The sequence below is a fragment of the Mauremys mutica genome, chromosome 18 (genome assembly GCF_020497125.1).
Source record: "Mauremys mutica isolate MM-2020 ecotype Southern chromosome 18, ASM2049712v1, whole genome shotgun sequence".
In the NCBI taxonomy this organism is placed as follows: Eukaryota; Metazoa; Chordata; order Testudines; family Geoemydidae; genus Mauremys; species Mauremys mutica.
The window spans coordinates 16,402,986-16,420,248 of record NC_059089.1 but is presented as its reverse complement, the minus strand read 5'-3'; the positions used below and the strand labels follow the sequence as shown (position 1 = coordinate 16,420,248).

Here is a 17,263-nt window from a genome sequence, read left to right as displayed (position 1 = left end):
GGGTGTGTGTGTTGCCTCTGCCTCTTAAACACATTGCTAACGGCCTGGCATTCCAGAGCCCTCTGGATTATCTGCCGTGTTGTGGGTTTCTGCGGCTGTGTTGTGTCTAGTCTGAGGCATATTGCTGCAGGCCTCCAAGCTGTGCCCAGGGCCAGCTGGCGCACCGAGCTTGCTGAAGCTGCTCCCCCGCTGGGGGGGGGGGTGTATGTGACTGAATGATTGCACCGGCCCCCTCCTGCTGTGTGCATCACCTTCTGTCCTGCGTTCCAGGCACCGAGGGGAAGGCAGGGATGGCAGCCATTGCTGACCCCAAGAATTCCTGCAACCTGGAGAGCTTTGCCAATGAGCTGAAGAAGGCCCTGCCCTTGTACGCACGGCCCGTCTTCTTGCGAGTGCTGCCAGAAGTCCACAAGACAAGTGAGCCCGCCCCAGCTGGGGACACTTTCCTTCTGAACTGACAAAAAGCCAGGAGTGGTCTCCTGGCTTCTGGAAAGGACCTGTCTGGAATAGGGGAGACTTGAAGTCAGGGGTCTATTCCTGACTGTCACTGATTCACTGTGTGACCAGAGGTGGGTCACTTCCCCATCCATGCCACGGCTTCTCCCTCTAAAATGGGGGTGTCCTGACTGACGGCAGGTGGGCCGGGGCGGCTTAATTCTCGGCATGTAAAGGGACTGGAAAGTCTCACTTTTTAGCAAGTCCGTTTTTCTTTTTCACTCCCTCCACTGGGATGGCGCCTGGGTGTTCGATGCCTGCATACACTGGTGACCACACGCCTTGCAAAGCTGTGGGGCGCCAGGTCCTGGCTCTTGGAGGTCCTGGCCCCGCTGGCTGGCTGACTGTGTTTTTAAACCCGGCTGTCGGTAGTGGCACTCTAGCACGAGCAGGGGAGATGGGCGGGTGATGGCTGAGGATGCACTGTGAGCTTTCCAAGGGGGCCATGGTTTGCAGCACATGGTGAGAGAAAGGTGTTGCAGGAGAACGGGGCTGGTGGAACGCACGCTCGCTCAGTGTGGTGCCTTGTCCTCCTCTAGGGGCGGCTGGGCCTCACAGCAGAGAGTTCTCAGTCAATAGAGACTCACACTTTGAGATGGAGAGGCCCTAAATTCAATCCCTGATGCAAACTGGCTCACCCTAAGGTGCGGCATAGCCCTAGAATCCGGTTAGCAAGGGCTGTGTCTGCTAGTCCCGTCTCAGCCATGCTGCGGGCAGGATCCGACAAGGGGTGGATGGGCTGATTCCCTCCTTGTGGGTGTTCCTAGTGGCAGTGGAGGGTGGCAGGCTTGATTTCCAAAGGGGAGGCACCTGTTGAAAAGGTGGAGTGGCGGAATAGGGAAGCTACCGTGGCGTCCACAGGCCACCTTCCTTCCCCACCGCTGCCCCTAACCCCTTGCTGCTTCCACCCCAGGCACCTACAAGTTCCAGAAGGTGGAGCTGCGCAGGGACGGATTTGACCCCACCGTGGTGAAGGACAGGCTGTACTTCCTGGACTCCAGGCAAGGCTGCTACCTCCCACTGGACATGGAGGCCTTCAAGAGGATCCAGTCAGGACAACAGAAGCTGTAATGGGCGAGGCTCTGCAAGTCGCCTCTCAGATCCCTCTGCTGTGTCAGAACGAGGAAGGAAAGGGTTAAAGGATGACACGAAGGGCAGGCGCGAGCTTTATTTAACAAGTTTTACAGACACAGATTGGTGGGCGGGGGCGGGAGGTTACGTACCAAAGTATAGAATCATTACGGCTTTATTTTCTACTTCATACCAGGGTGGCCCCCTGGGCTGTGAGCATGGGGTCTTATATTCATCTAGGGCCAGGGATGTGGGACTTTTGCCAGGCCAAGATGGCAAAGATCAGGGGCATGGGACCTTTGCCAGGCCAAGATGGCAGAGATGGGGGGCGCCCACCTTCCATGGGCCTCCATTTCCCTGCCGTTGTTTATTTCTCTCCTTTGCTGTCCTGCTCACACTGCAGGGTCCAAAAAGGGCTGATGGCAGTAGTGCCTCTCTCAGGCCCCCACGGACAATGGGGTCCTGGCCCTCCCTCAAAGCAGCTAAGCTGAGGTGAGCTTTGCAGTCCACACTGAACCAACCAGCTGGCTGTGGCCAAAAACATTGCCCTCTTTGCGGTTCACTGTTGACGCATTGCAACTTTGAGGGGGTGAGGGAGAGCGTACTGGGGGAAGGACGGGGAGGATATTGTGGGGCTCAGAGGAGGGAAGGGCAAGTGTGTCTGCCATGCCTCATTCTTTTCAGGGGATGATTTTTCTATTTTTATGATCATACTTTTTTTGGGGGGGGGGGGGCCTTAATTTATTGTATTTTTTTTTAATCTGCCCCAGGTTTGTGTGCTGGGTGACGGGGGCATCCTGCTGCTAAAATATCCTTCTCTCTCTTTTTTCCTCACATGAGGACATCCCCCTTCATCTGGGCCTGGTTCTTCTCTTCCAGAGGTTAGGGCACAAGGCCGCAGGCTGTCGGTTCCCAGGTCTGCCTGTCCAGGAGCAGGAGGGGACTGGAGCTGTGACCTTGTGGAATTGAGCCTCCTTGGGGCTGCTCTCAGCTGGAGTTTATGCCCCGGGTGAGGGGTGCAATGCTGCTGATCTGGTGTTGTGGCACCTGCCAACCTGGCTGTGTCTCACGCGCCTCACCATTGTAAAGACCAGGCCACTAATCACATGGCTTTTATTTTCTTGCTGAGGTGTTGAGCACCTGCAAACCTTGTTGTGGGGGGGCAGTGCTTGGCATCTTGGAAAATCCATCTGTTCACATTCGAAGTGCGTCACCCTTCGCCTCATCTGAGTCTGTGTGATCCCATGGGGGGCTGGATGAGAGAGCAGGAAAGATCTATTCAGGGAAAAGTACATGTTGTGTTTACACTGTAGCAGAATGAGTCCTGAGAACAGTGTCTCTGTATGTCCATCCGTCTATCAGCACAGTAGGTATCTGCTTTCTTTGGTATGCTTAGAATCATAGAATATCAGGGTTGGAAGGGACCTCAGGAGGTCATCTAGTCCAACCTCCTGCTCAAAGCAGGACCAATCCCAACTAAATCATCCCAGCCAGGGCTTTGTCAAGCCTGATCTTAAAAACCTCTAAGGAAGGAGATTCCACCACCTCCCAAGATAACCCATTCCAGTGCTTCACCCTCCTAGTGAAAAAGTTTTTCTTAATATCCAACCTAAACTTCCCCCACTGCAACTTGAGACCATTGCTCCTTGTTCTGTCATCTGCTACCACTGAGAACAGTCTAGATCCATCCTCTTTGGAACCTCCTTTCAGGTAGTTGAAAGCAGCTATCAAATCCCCCCTCGTTCTCTTCTGCAGACTAAACAATCCCAGTTCCCTCAGCCTCTCCTCATAAGTCATGTGCTCCAGCCCCCTAAGCATTTTTGTTGCCTTCCACTGGACTCTTTTTTCCAATTTTTCCACATCCTCCTTGTAATGTGGGGCCCAAAACTGGACACACTACTCCAGATGAGGCCTCACCAATGTCGAATAGAGGGAAATGATCACGTCCCTCGATCTGCTGGCAGTGCCCCTACTTATACAGCCCAAAATGCTGTTAGCCTTCCTGACAACAAGGGCACACTGCTGACTCATACCCAGCTTCCTGCACTTGTGACACCCAGGCTTGAATGAAGGAACCTGAGTCTCGCTCACATACTCCTGTGGCTGGCTCCCCAGTCATCCAGTGCGTCCCCTGGCCAAGCTAGAATTTGGGATCCACTGCTCCAAAACCACAGGTCTCTGTGATGTGAGCTAAAGGAGCTTCTCCATCTGCGGTAGTTGTATTACTAGGGCGAATAGTTATGGCCTCCAGCCAGCAGGTGGGGGGGCAGTGGCAATACCCCACTGTAGCGTGGGGAGAGATGGGTTTGCAGCCAGTGCAGGCACCGCAAGGAGACCTAGTGGGGGTGACCACGCTGCCGAAGAAGACAGGTGTTTGGCAACATTCTGTGATAAAATCCTAGGGTCTGTCTTCACTGTACAGCTAACCTGGGTGATTAGCACCTAGGTCTGGGCACTCAGGTTAGCAGAGCTTAGGTGTGACATCCCAACAACAAAGCCCTGTCCCCATTAGTGTGTATGTTTCTGTGTTCCCCTGTGTGTGTCTGGGGACTAGTCCATGGTTCTTTGTGCTGAGATGCTCTACGATTGTTTTTTCCTCAGTCAATTGTGGGAGAATGTCTGTCTGTCCTGCAGGGGGCACTGGGGGAAGGCAGTGGAAGGCTACCAGCACTGGAGTGATTTTTTTTTGTCTCTCCTTACTGCAAAGTTGGTGGGTTCCAGCTAGGGTGACCAGATGTCCCGATTTTATAGGGATAGTCCTAATTTTTGAGTCTCTTTCTTATATAGGTTCCTATTTTTCCCCCCCCCCATCCCAATTTTTCACATTTGCTGTCTGGTCACCCTAGTTCCAGCTTGAGTTAAAGCAGAGCCTTGGTTCTCACCTCCCTCTCTACCTTCCCCCCGCAGTCAGCTAGCCTGGGATTAAAGCACCTGCAAGAAGGGGTTCGAGGTCTTTGTGCATGCATGGTAAGGGGGCTTGGGCTAGAGCCTGAATTAACTGTATGGACACAGTCGTTTGTTACTTTCCTGTTAGTAAGTCCAGGAAAACACCTGGGGGCACCTAAGGCTGCCTAACATAGGGGGGGGAAAACCTTTCTTCCTAGTGCATCCAGGGCCTCTGAATCAGCCCGCAGCATTTGCAGTGCATTATTTTAAGGAAAACAGCGGCTCACTCCCCAGTTCTGTCCCTGCATCGTGCTCTCCAGGCTGGTGTAGCAGCAGTCCCAGCCAGGGTGCCGTGAGGTCACTCCAGAGCAAATGACTCTGATCTACAAACGGGATCAGCGGCAGAGTGTGGGTGAGCAAGCAATCCTAGGCTGGTGGCTTCGTTCCGACTCCAATCCAAAGCCCCCTCTCCGTGTCCTCTCCTAGTGAGAGAGCTTGTTCCTTTAAAAGTGTTCTGTAATTCAGCCCGTCACCATGAGACTAAATGGTGCCTGAGATCAGTGGGGGAAAAGGAGGGGGCGGGAGACACGCACACAATCTGCACCCCCTCATTGCCTGGGCTATCCCCATGTTTATCCCTCTGCCCTGGTGGAGAAGAGCAAAGGACTTTTCTCCCCGAGCCCTAGCACTGCAGTGTAAGCCAAGGGAGCCCCGCTGGCTCAGACTATCCTGAGGGGCCAGGCTCCCTTGGGTGTTGCGCTGAGGAGGGCCGTGTAAGTGGAGGGATAGAAGCTGTTGCTTCGCAGAGCTTTAAAAATGGGCCATGCCCCCTGGCACCAGGCCCTGTCTGGCTGGGGAGGAGCTGATTGAAGAAGAATGAAACAGCTGGTGGCAAGGGGCTTGGCAGCCGCGTGCCTGTGCTCCCTCTGCATGTGATGCCCACGCACGTCAATGGGACTCTGACTTCAGCATAGCTCAGGGCAGCAGCGAGGAGACCAGCCTTCAGAGCAGCGTGTTGCCTAATAAACCAGTTCCACATGTGCCCCGTGGTTATATGGGGGCAAGCCGTGGGGTTGAACACGCCCTGCCAGGAAGGGAACTCATAGGCCACCCTTCAGAGCAGAAGCCTTGCTAAGCCCATCACTGTTGCGTTCAGAGGAGCAGTTCCCCACTTGCACTGCCAGGTGTGTTTCTGTCCTCGGCACTGGGCTCCCTTTCTCCTCCGCTCTGCAGTCCACCCCTTCCCCTGCCTCACCGCACTGGAATGTTTCTCTGTACGCGCATCTGGTCCCTCCTTCTTGCATGTCCCAGCGAGTCCATCCAGCAGCCAAATGTTTGTTTTCCCTGCACTGACTAGATGTTGAAATGATGACACTCAGGAAGGGGCTGGGGCAGGGCAGTGTGGGACGGTGCTGGGAGGTGGCAGCCCACAGGGCTATCTCTACCATCAGCTTGGAGGAAGAGGAGTGGGATGGGACCGCTTTCATGTTCTCTGACCATTGTCACATGACCTCGTCTGTTTCCACATGTCAAGCCTAAGCCGGGCTTGTAAATCCTGATGTGAAATAAAATCGTGGGATCATTATGGCCACTAGTGGATTTCAAATTCTCTTGCACTTGGATTTTAGGATGCCGTGTTTCACACTGTGCCTGCAGTCCTGGAAACCTGAAATTGAAGCTCAAGTCTATGTTCACAATTGCTAAGATTTGCTCTATCCACCTGCAAAAGGAGGAAGAAACTCCTAACTATCCTCTTATTATATTAGAGCTGTTGCAGGCGACAGAAGGAAGGATCTGACGGTTAGACTAGGGTCCTGGTAGTCAAGGGTCCTAGCTTCTCTTTGTAGCTCTGCTGATAATTCAGTGAGAGACCTTGGCCAAGTCACTGCCACTTGCTCTGCCTCAGTTTCTCCATGTGGAAAATGAGCTTATCGGTACCATGCTGGAGCATGGAAGTGTGAATCTTTGGGGAATTTAGCTGCTAAAATTGAAGACATCTCTGCTAAGCATGTGCAAATTACTAATTTTCAAAGGCGTAGGACTTGGCCATATTTGGGTAGACTTTTCACAAGGATAGCAAATGGCAGCTCCCTAATACCTCCCCCCTGCCCCGACTTTCTAGTCCCTGCTAAGGGTGGTGGCACTACAGCTTCTCAAAGAAAAAGCCACCAGCATCTTTTAACATGGGCAAAACCCCATCTTTCTCCTTGGAAATGTCTGGACCGTTTTGACTGAAATCTTCCAAAATAATAATCATAATTAATTTGCCATGGGATGTGTTGGGCAGTTACTCAGCACTGGGCAGTTCTACGAGCCCCACCTATGATAATGGTCCTAGAGAAAATCTGGTTTCTGTCAGGAATCAAACCCTCCCAACCTCCCCCTGCCCCCAATCACTTTCCAGTCTCCCATGTGCTGGTTTTCTATTTAGGATTTTCATCAGGCCACACGAAACTGAAATCTGGTCTCCTGTCGAGATGTTTTCCTTCCAGCACTTGCTTTGTTACTGTAGGGTTGCCAGTTGCTGTTGATGCCTTCCTGTTCCAAATCCCATTTACAGGGGCAAATCCTGCCCCACAGGTGATCAGAGCCCTGTGGAACAGCATGTGGGGCTGGATTTGGGAAGCCTGTGTGGAGTGAATGGATGAGATTTTAGGGATGGGAAGGAATGAAGGAGCTGGACTGCTACTGCCCATCTCCACCAACTCTTCCTCTCTGGGGCGGATGCTGTGGTGGCCGCTTTAGCCCAGAGACCACCAAGAGGGGCTCAGTGGAGAAAGGCCTCGTTCTAGAGTTGCCACCTCCACAATGCAAAAAAAACCCAACTAGCCAGTGGGCCTTCCCCCCGCCCTTCAAAAAGAGGGGAAACAGCCCTTGAGAGATGGAAGCCCCCTACCAGGAGGCCCTTCCTCTCCCACCTTGCTCCTTACCCCTCCCTGCTTGCACGCTGTGGGTTGGTCCCTGGCACTGCACGGTTATGACAGGCTCATTGAAGTCCCAGTACATTGCGTAGGACCCGGGCGGCCGCTGTCACGTTCCCACCTCCCAGCCATGTGCTGTGTAGGTGCTTGGTAGTTACACGAATATCGTGCGCCGCTTATACAGGGCATGTTGCTTCCAAGTGAAAACCCCCCCAGCACGTGGCACAATTTCTTTTGGCAAATGAAAGACAGCACCGGCCAGGCTGGTGAAAAACTGGCCAGGGGGCAACTCTGCCCCATCCCATGTTTGTCAATGAACTCCCCAGGGCCCAGCCTGGCTTCTCCATTCTATGGTGGCAGCAGGAGGTGCAGCTGGAAGAATTAACTGGATTTTACACACCAAAGGGGAGGGAGCAAACTGGGGGCCTGTTGTTTCCATTAAGCTTCTGCTTCCCTTGTAGCTGCTGCTGTATGTACCAGGGAGGCCGTTGGCCCACACCAGGATGCGTGCGGAGACTAGGCCACCTGGGGGGTCCTTTCAACCTCTGCGTCTCCTTGGGCTGTTGCCACTGAGAAGCATGAGCAAAGTGCAGCTCCTGCAGCTGCCAGTGGAGGGGGTGCTGGGCACGGCTAACACCGCCCCAGCACCTACAAGGGCCTGCGGTACTGGTCTGTGTGTGCTCTGCTGGGATTTCACGCTCAGCCCGTGGGAGCAGAACAAAGGGGTGCGGGCGTGGGGCATGGCCCAGAGCTTTCAAGCTGACGTGCACCAAAGGAAGGTGCATAAATGGAGGCGAGGGAGATCTAGCCGGTGTGTAAAGCGGCTGCAATAAGCCGCCATGGGGTCAGACCCTGATAGCGTCAGGAGAAATGAGATCTCCAAGCCGGCGGCCCTGTCCCATGCCCCCCTTCCTCCTCTACTGTGCATGGCCCTCGCAGATCAGGTTGTCGACAGCAGCTCCTCCCACTGACTCCCCTTTCCCAAGGCAGATGGGGCCCCCAGCACAAGGAGGAGGCCCACACCTCTTGTAAGAACAAGAACATTGCCACAGCAGCTGGCGTCCTGACGCAGGCGGCCAGAGGCCTGTGGACGCAGTGGTATTGGAATGCCAACCTCTGGGCTGTCTGTAAAAGCCTGCCCTGCAGTTAGATGGTGAGAGGGGCTTTTGGGTCAGCAAGTGGCATTCCTAAAAGCCAAGGAGTGAGGCGAGCGTGTGCCACGCTGAGTGAACATACGTAAGCTGCCCATGCTCCTGCTTCACACGCAGCCTTCCTGATGTGTCAGCCTGAGGGAGGTGCGGTCTGAGCGGTGGGGCTCTGTCCTCACCTCTGTTACCTCAGGGCCTGAGGTGGTGGTGCAGCTTCTCCAGAGCACCCGTCACAGAAGTAGCTGGGCGCTGTATGGTACAATTAAAAATCGATGAGAGACTCCGGCTCCTCTAGAGCCAGATGTGAAGGGAGATTGATTGATGGGGACACACCGTTTTAAGTTAATTTAGAGCTGCTGAAAGGTGCCAGGTTAACAGCCCTGAAGCCCGATGACGTCTGTTGAACTGCAAAACAGGTACAACCTGGGCAGCCGAAGGACAACCTCAGATGCCACCCAAGAGGGTAGACATCTTGCAAGTTCCGATGCTCTTGCCAGATTCGAAATGGCAGAAATCCCCTGTGAGCTCTGTCTTGTAACATTCCCACCACAGGGGGCTGAAATCTGGTGCTATTGGCCTGCAAGATTTCAGCACCATTCAGCCATCGTTCTGGTTTAATTTGGAACCCCAAATCGAACTGGATTCGTTCCAAAGAGGGTCTCCTGAGGCTAGCGCTAAAAATAACAAGTGAAATCATGGCTTGCTTGAAGTCAATGGCAAAAACTAAGAGCTGAGGGGCAACATTATCCCTGCTGTGGGCACTATGGAATATAGCACCTAGGGATGCACATTTTTAATCTGTGCAGGAGGGGATAGGAGCATTTGACCTTTTCCTTAGGGGAAGCGATGTGCTTTTCTTGCGTGTAACAGAGCCCAGATCCCTTGGGGACTGTTGCCTCAGAGATACTGCTAGTGATCAGGTTTTGTTTTTTTAATTAACCTAATCAAAATTAAAACAAGCTTGTGCTGTTGGTGCCGGTGCATGGCTGGAGACATGAGATCCATCCGGAGCATGAGGTGCTGGGCTCCTGCAGAGAGCTTGGCTGGGCTTCATCTGTGGCTACGTATGTCTGATGGAAGCTATGACGTTGAGAATGATTGTAGCAGCGGGGAGTGTGTGGTTGTTTGGATGGGAGCTTTGGGATCTCAAGCAGTGGGTCAAGCAGCGAGCTCTTGTAGTGGGGAGACTGAGTGTTTAAGAAATGGGAAGCACCGTGGCCAACTGCATGCCAAGAAAAAAGCAATCAGCAGACCTTGGGTCAGAAGTCTAATCTAGCTATGTATGCCACCTGTATGGCTGGAATTTTCTAAGGCGCTTCCCCCCCACTTCCCCCCCAACCAGGGTCTGAGTCTCAAAGCAGCTCAGCTCCCATCTAGGGGCTTAAATAAGTGATGAGATTTTCAAAAGAGCTTAGAGTGTTGGGTTGACGTTATTTAGGTGCCAACATGGGCACTGAGCTCTTTTCAATCCCGGGCTCCCACTGGGGGTGCTGAGCATTTGAAAATCGGGCCTCACCGGTCTATGTCGACAGCTGTCACTGTAGTACGCTCCTGTAATGTCACACCGCTATAGTTTACGCTTGTGTTTCTGAACTGTTTGGAGTCATTACTATAGACAATTGTAGCACTTTCCCCCCCTACGGTAAATCTGGTGGCACGAGCCAGATCACATGCAACTTGGGCTAGTTTTGCACTTAATAAAGGTTGATGTGTTGCTACAGATGGTGTAATGGGGCTTGATGCAAAATCCATTGACTTCAATGGGTTTTGGATCAGGCTCATGGTGTCTTTTTTAAGGTCCTGATTCTGCAAAGCACTTAAGCACATTGAAGTCATTGGTCCTTGAGTAGGTGCCTACGTGCTTTTCGGAATCAGGGCTTAAGTGCATAGATGCAACAGTTCCAATGAAAGCAGTGGTTGGCAAGAAGCAGCCAGTGGCTTGTCGTAATGAAACCTGATGCATGTGCTTTTTTAAAAAAAAAGGAAATAAACTAATTTCATCCCATCTCTGTTCTGGAGGACACTGCGTGGGACTTGCTTCTCTTTTCTGATCAATTAGTTAATGTTTGTACAGCCCTGAGTAGATGAAAAGTGCTTTGTGAGTGTGAAATATTATTCTGTTTTTGAATGAAACATTAGTAAAGGTGATTGCATAAGGTTAAAAATCTTACTTTAAAAATGAATCCCTTTCTTGATTACTATTAACCCGTTAGAGAGACAAGGTGGGTGAGGTCATATCTTTTATTGGACCAACTTCTGTTGGTGAGAGACAAGCTTTCAAGCTTCTCTCATCCACAGAAGTTGGTCTAATAAAAGATATGACCTCACCCACTGTCTTTCTAATCTTCTGGGACCAAGTGAAGGTCTGTTTGCCAGAGGCTGGGAATGGGCGACAGGGAATGGATCACTTGATGATTATCTGTTCTGTTCATTCCCCCTGGGGCACCTGGCATTGGCCACTGTCAGAAGACAGGAGCCTGGGCTAGATGGACCTTTGGTCTGACCCAGTATGGCCGTTCTTATGTTCTTAACATGACTACAATAACACTGCATATTAACCCCTTAGTTTGTGAAAAGTGGAAGAGTTTTACCAAGCTAATTTACATTTCACCATTTATGCTGATCGCTTTTTGCGCCCTCTCAACTTGGACGGTGAAAATACTATTACAGTAGTAGTAATAATACTTTTAACTCCTGTTTCTTGTTAATTTTGCTGTCTGGCTGTCATGCACTCGTCTGGTGCAGCCATGTTTGGTTTGCAAAGAGTGCAGGGGAATATTACAATATAGATGAAGGACCCAGTCCTGCGAGATGCTCAGCAATTGCAGGATCAAGTCTTTTAAATGTTAAAGGAAAATTATGAAACATTTTTACTACTTTGAAAGGCTGTAAAACTTTTTTAAAACCCTTATAATTGGTCCTATTCATGACGTCTCTTTCCATGTTGTCTTTACACACAGTGAAATGCATGTACTTGTATAATGCACTGTGCAGACTATCATTGCCTCTAGGTTTTTGAAAGTACAGAAGGAAGCGTGCAGCGCTACAAGGATGGACTGTATTTTGATGAATTCCTTAGAAATGTAAATACATGATTCCACAGTGTAGTTCCAGTATAATTAAAAGTAAAACTTAGGCCAGAGAGATTCCCTGCCATGTGTTTTTGATCAGTGCTGTGCTGTTTTAATAAGGTGGAGAGGAGTCCCACAAAAATGTCAAACGCTCCTTACCTTGTGATAAAGCCCAGGTCTCTGGGGGTGCTGCAGAGAGGTGCCGTGAGGGAGGGGTCCGTTCTGATTTAAATCAAAATGATTGCTCATTACCAAAGAGCCCCACTGGTCAGCAAACACATGAATGACCCTGCTCAGGAAGCCTAGGGGGAGGTATATTTTTTTAAATACCGTACACTTGGCACAATCTGGCCCATTCCAGAGGCAGATGATTTGCCTTTCCAGAATAATTTGGGTCTTGATCCTGATCCTATTGACTAACGGTGTGGAATCAAACCCATGAAGAGTACAGAGATAATTCAACTCGGTCAGGCCTAGTTTGTCAGCATTCAGAGGGCGGGGGGTATGACTCTGTCAGAAGCAGATTACCCCAACCCTCGCTGTGGCCTGCAGATGGGATTTCAGCATGTTTCTCCCAGGACCCCATTCCAGCTCATGCCTGGTTCTGAAGGCCTGTGAAGTGGAACCTGTGTTACTGCCATGGCCTTCTCCTTGCAGCATGATTCACTCTTTCCCTGGCCTTGGTTCTGGGATGTGCTGAAGCCCTGCGAAGACCAAGCCCAGGGAGGTACATTCCTGCCCCTCAGAGGCCCTTAGTGTGTGCAGGCTAGAGATCCTGTCCTTTGCATGGCACATGCAGGTTATAGTAAAGGGCCGTGCACGCTTGTCATCCTGCTAGAGAAATGAGTGTTAGGAATAACCAAAAGGGACCAGGAAGTCAAGGCTCGAGGAGCGGCCTTCCCCTGCGCAGGAGCCCCTAGCCATCCAAGTGGCCTCCGGCTCAGCAATAATAAGGACTAAGCAGCAGAGGGTTAGCTGTGTTTTCAGCTTTGAGTATCACTTTCAGCTATTCTGAAGGTTAAATGCCTGTTTAGAGCCCCCTATTGAAGGTAGAGACGGGGGTGCGGTATTGTTTAATGCCCTCGGGCTTTGTTTAGCTGCTTTCAGCAATCCCATGAATTAAAAAGCCTTGCACTCCCCACAGCACAACACCCCAGCCGGAACAGAAGTGCCTCCTGGGGGAGGCAGGCAGCTTCCTGTGAGCTGTAATGACATTCAGTGCTCCATCGGTTCAGCTCCCGCTTTCTTTTTGCTGCAGTTTAACCCGGGCACAGAGGCCGGGCTCCATCTTACTGATCTCTGCTTGACACCCAATTACCACATGAATGGGAGAGAAAGGCTGCAAAAGGCTTTAACTCCCACTGACCCTCCCTCCCCTCTCACTGTTCCCCCCCCCCCTCCGCCCCAAGCCCCCTCTCCTTTCTCTGATGCAGAGGGAGTTCAAAACTGAGACTGGGAAATCAAACAAAGGCCGGAGTAAGGAAACCCATTGTCACTGCTGCAGAGATGGCTCCAGTTTTCCCATCTATTGTTCGCCTTGAAGTTTGACTTGCTGTGTGGAGGGATGCAAACAGCTGTTTATGGATTCCCCTGACCCTTTGTGGAAAAATAATTGAATCCTCTCTACAAGGCTCCCTGTTAAAATGCTTCCTCGTAGCACTGGGCCTCATTGTAAATCCCTTATTTATAAACTTAATTTCCCTGTAAAATGCCACAACAAACCCAAACCGTTTCTTCTTGAATACACAGGCTTCAAGGGGAGGAGGCCTTTCCCTTCCATGCTCCAGAGGAGAGAGAAGAAACAAACAAGAAAAGAGGTCAGAGGAAAGAATCAAACCCCTTTTTATTATGTGGTTAAATTTTCCAGCGGAGAACAAATTTGTGACCTTATCTTTTGTTTGGTGCTGTTGAATCTGTGGGTGGGGAACTGAGATGAGCATCAGTGAGATTGTAGCAAGGCAAGTCTGGACTGTTTCCTGTTACAAGCAGAAGCACATCAGCTTGGGGTATCCACTCCGACAATACCACTTACATGGCTATGAATGCTAATTGGACTCTTGTGGGCCAGATGCTGCTGTTGGTTACCCCTGTGCAATCCCAGTTAAATCAATGGAAGATGCCCCTTTGTAAGAGAACAGAAGATTTTGCCGGTATATTTTTGAGCAAACCTGAGCTTTGATTAAACAATTCATGGTATGGCAAATCCACATTCTTCAGCTTGAACCATAACCCAGAGGATTGTGTTCTTCTGAGTTTGTATGTACATTTCTCAAGCCAGGAGACCTCATCTTATTCACATGGATCATGTATGTTTACAGCACTCTACAAATAATCAGATCAATATAAATTTTATTGAGAGGTAGTTTTCGCCTAAGAGAATTTTGAGACACAGACAGCTCTGATTTCAGCAGTGTGGTCTAAGATGAGGATTTGCCATGTCCCAAAACACACAATGACCATGAAAATGAATCTATAGTGTCTGAAGTATTCAGTGACTGTTGTACCAGGGCAGTTTCTAGGACTGTACAGCTGGATACTTGAAAAAGTCTAAATAATGCTGCTGTTATGTTTTTACTGATGTATTTATTTTTGGCCGTGAAGAGATATTAACACATGAATCTTCTTGTAAGATTCCTACAATCCAGGAACTGAAATGCCATGAGAAAACCAGGTCTCCTATTAGTTTGGCCTCGTATATTACTTCTGGAAACAAAAAAGAATAGCCAATGAAAGACAAACACAATAAACAAATACTTGGAACAGAAACTCCAGACCCTGCACATATCCCTGATACTTTCTGTAGTACAGTGCGGTACGACATAGTTTAAGGCTGCAGCACATCTGCTCAGCAACACTGGCTACTGCAAACACACCTGACCTGTCCTCTGCTCCCTACACTGGCTTTGCATAGCACATTGACTCCAGTTTAACATCTCGATCCTTATCTTCAAGGCACTCAAAGCCTGGGCCAAGGGTATCTAAAAGAACAACTAACACTCTGGGATAAATACCATGATGGACAATTACACTCCTCTGGCACAATGGAACGCTCTACCATAAGGGTGAAGCTTGTCTGTGCAGGAGACGGAACTTTTGGGGCGGGGGGCTGGTCCGGACAGTGGATTGGACTCTACCAGGAACTAAGGACCATCATCATAAACCTCACCACCTTCTGCTCCAAGTGCAAGGCACATTTCTTTGACCTTGTCTTCTGTAACATAAACACAGACCTGTGTGTGGGTGAGAGAGAACAAACACAACAGATGTTAGTCAAGTTCCTTAATGCATCACTAGAAGGCGCTCAAATATTATGGTGATGAGTGAGCTATTAAAAACCTATATAGAATAGAAGGCTGATTCGCAAAGACCTTTATTATATGCAAAATCATACCTTCTTTCGGAGCATCTGGCCACTGTTGGTGACAGGAGACTGGACTAGTCTGTTCCACTCTGGGCTTTCCTATTTTCCTGTTAAAAATTAGCACATAACTAGATAGATGGATGGTAGGTGATGGTCAATCTGAGTTCACCACTGGAAAATATCTGACACAGTTCTTTTCCATTGTGTTACTAAGAAGGAGAGAGTTGTTGAAGAGATATTACAAGGGGTTGTTTGGATCTCAGGTTTTGTCCTGGCCCATCTCCATTCAGAAAAATTCCTAAGCACTCTGCAAACTATCCAGGTTTTGTACTGAACATTGGTTTAGCTCGGAGTTTTTCTGCAGAAGGATTATGTGTGCTCAAGGCTAACAGTAGTGGCATTTGTTGGCTGACTTCTAAAATGAAATGAGAGCAGAGGATAGAGCGAAGAGCATAAGCCCTGAAAGGCGAACAAGGCCCACTTTTTACTGTGGAAGGAGACAGGAAGCCAGTGAAAAAATCTGGGGAAAGGGGCGGGATGACCTGGTTGCAGCAGCAGGAGGGAGGATTTTAGCACAGGCATTTTGGATCATGGCATCTTGGAAGCTTTAAACTTTCACCTGCCAATCAAATGCCTTTTCCCACTTAAGTATCTTGGGGTTTGGTTGTGAACTGTGCTTATTCTCTGGTCCTGGATGGTCTTTGTTTACTTGTTCTCCATGCCAACACTTTCTCTGTCACTTTCGTCCAAGGAGCAGTGCTTGTGCCAGCCAAAACATTGCTCTGGTGTTTCTCCTTGCATGGCTGCATCTACACTAGGTATGTGAATGTTAATGAAAGTGTAATTAAAATAGGTTCCCCACTGCTGTCTCCTTCCTGATTACCCCACCTGTCAGGAGCCATGCCCAACTCTTCACAATCCCAGCACCGGGCCCTGAGACTTTTCCATCTCAAGCCAAGTCCTGGCGCCAATCTACACCTCTTTTCCTTTTGGAATCCCCCCTCACATGACAAAGCTTTAGTCTGGTCCCTGCAGCTACATAGTTATAACAACCAGGGTGTATTTGAGCCAACTACACGTAGCTTAACTCTAGATTTTCAGTTCAGCCCTCAACATGACAAATCTTTACGATACTTAGTCATAACTTGACTCCCGCAGCACAAGACTCCAGGAGTGGCCTTTCATGGTCTAACTCAGAATATGGGGGGTCGCTTCTTGAGTGGACCACTCAGACCATATAGATGTTGCATATTCACAGATTGAATAATGGTGATCACATTCCTTGTATTTGCCTGCTTGACATCAGGTGAATATTTTGGTTTACTACAACTTTTAAAGCAATGGAAGGACATAAAAAGTGCTCAACCAGAGGCTTCTTCAGTTTGGAAGGCAGGTGGGACATTGAGCTAGTGAATGGGGACAATGCCATTTTTGCAATAAAATATTGTAAACAGGAGGAAAAAAACCCTCCAGAGAGGCTTTCAGAACAGGCCAGAGCCAGGTTATTATTATTATTATTTGCATTAGACTAGCACCTATTGGCCCCCATAAGGGAGAAGGGCCCAGTTGAACTAGGCTCTGTACCCTACACTGGCAGACAGCTTTTGGATGCCATGGGACTGCATATTGTCACCCCCTGGTGCTCTGCCTTCAGGTGCTGGGGGCCCAAACCCTCATTACAGGGGCTCTGCCTTTGGGAGCCCTGTGCCTCACCTCCCCCAGGGGCTCTGCCGCTAGGTACCGGGGGGCCGGGGGCCCTCGCCCCCCAGGGGCTCTGCCGCTAGGTACCGGGGGCCCTCGCCCCCCAGGGGCTCTGCCGCTAGGTGCCGGGGGGCCGGGGGCCCTCGCCCCCCAGGGGCTCTGCCGCTAGGTGCCGGGGGCCCTCGCCCCCCAGGGGCTCTGCCGCTAGGTACCGGGGGCCCTCGCCCCCCAGGGGCTCTGCCGCTAGGTGCCGGGGGGCCGGGGGCCCTCGCCCCCCAGGGGCTCTGCCGCTAGGTGCCGGGGGGCCGGGGGCCCTCGCCCCCCAGGGGCTCTGCCGCTAGGTGCCGGGGGCCCTCGCCCCCCAGGGGCTCTGCCGCTAGGTACCGGGGGGCCGGGGGCCCTCGCCCCCCAGGGGCTCTGCCGCTAGGTGCCGGGGGGCAGGTGCCCCGGCTCTGCCTTTGGTGCTGGACAGCCCCGTACCACCGGCGCATGGGCATGCGCAGTGACGGTACCACTGAGTTCCTGCTGCTCCCCAAAGCCCCAGCTCCTGGAGCCCCTGGATCGGAACGGCCGGGCGGCCCCCACCACATGACAGCCCCGGGGGCGGAG

General features: G+C 50.9%; 1 protein-coding gene and 1 long non-coding RNA gene across 4 annotated transcripts in view; one reads left to right on the top strand and one right to left on the bottom strand.

The window, feature by feature from the left end:
- The window catches only part of SLC27A4 (solute carrier family 27 member 4), a 30,596-nt gene extending 16,035 nt beyond the window's left edge, over nt 1–14,561 (top strand). The window contains exons 12-14 of one of the 2 annotated variants that reach the window (XM_044992863.1): nt 271–417; nt 1,409–1,496; nt 13,342–14,561. In XM_044992863.1, the coding sequence (XP_044848798.1) occupies nt 271–417; nt 1,409–1,496; nt 13,342–13,450 (344 nt within the window). In that variant the 3' untranslated portion in view covers nt 13,451–14,561. Of the gene's footprint in view, nt 1–270; nt 418–1,408; nt 3,082–13,341 lie in introns of those variants that run through there. The other variant, XM_044992864.1, reaches the window with a different exon arrangement.
- Nucleotides 13,500–17,247, bottom strand: LOC123352558. Of its 2 annotated transcripts, XR_006574213.1 has the most exons (4): nt 17,167–17,247; nt 14,984–15,060; nt 14,604–14,803; nt 13,500–14,295 (listed from the first exon to the last, which is right to left on the bottom strand). It is a non-coding gene; the product is annotated as an uncharacterized LOC123352558 (long non-coding RNA). The 2 variants fall into 2 exon arrangements; XR_006574212.1 differs by having other exon boundaries at nt 13,500–14,803.
- Nucleotides 17,248–17,263: the final 16 nt, after the last annotated feature.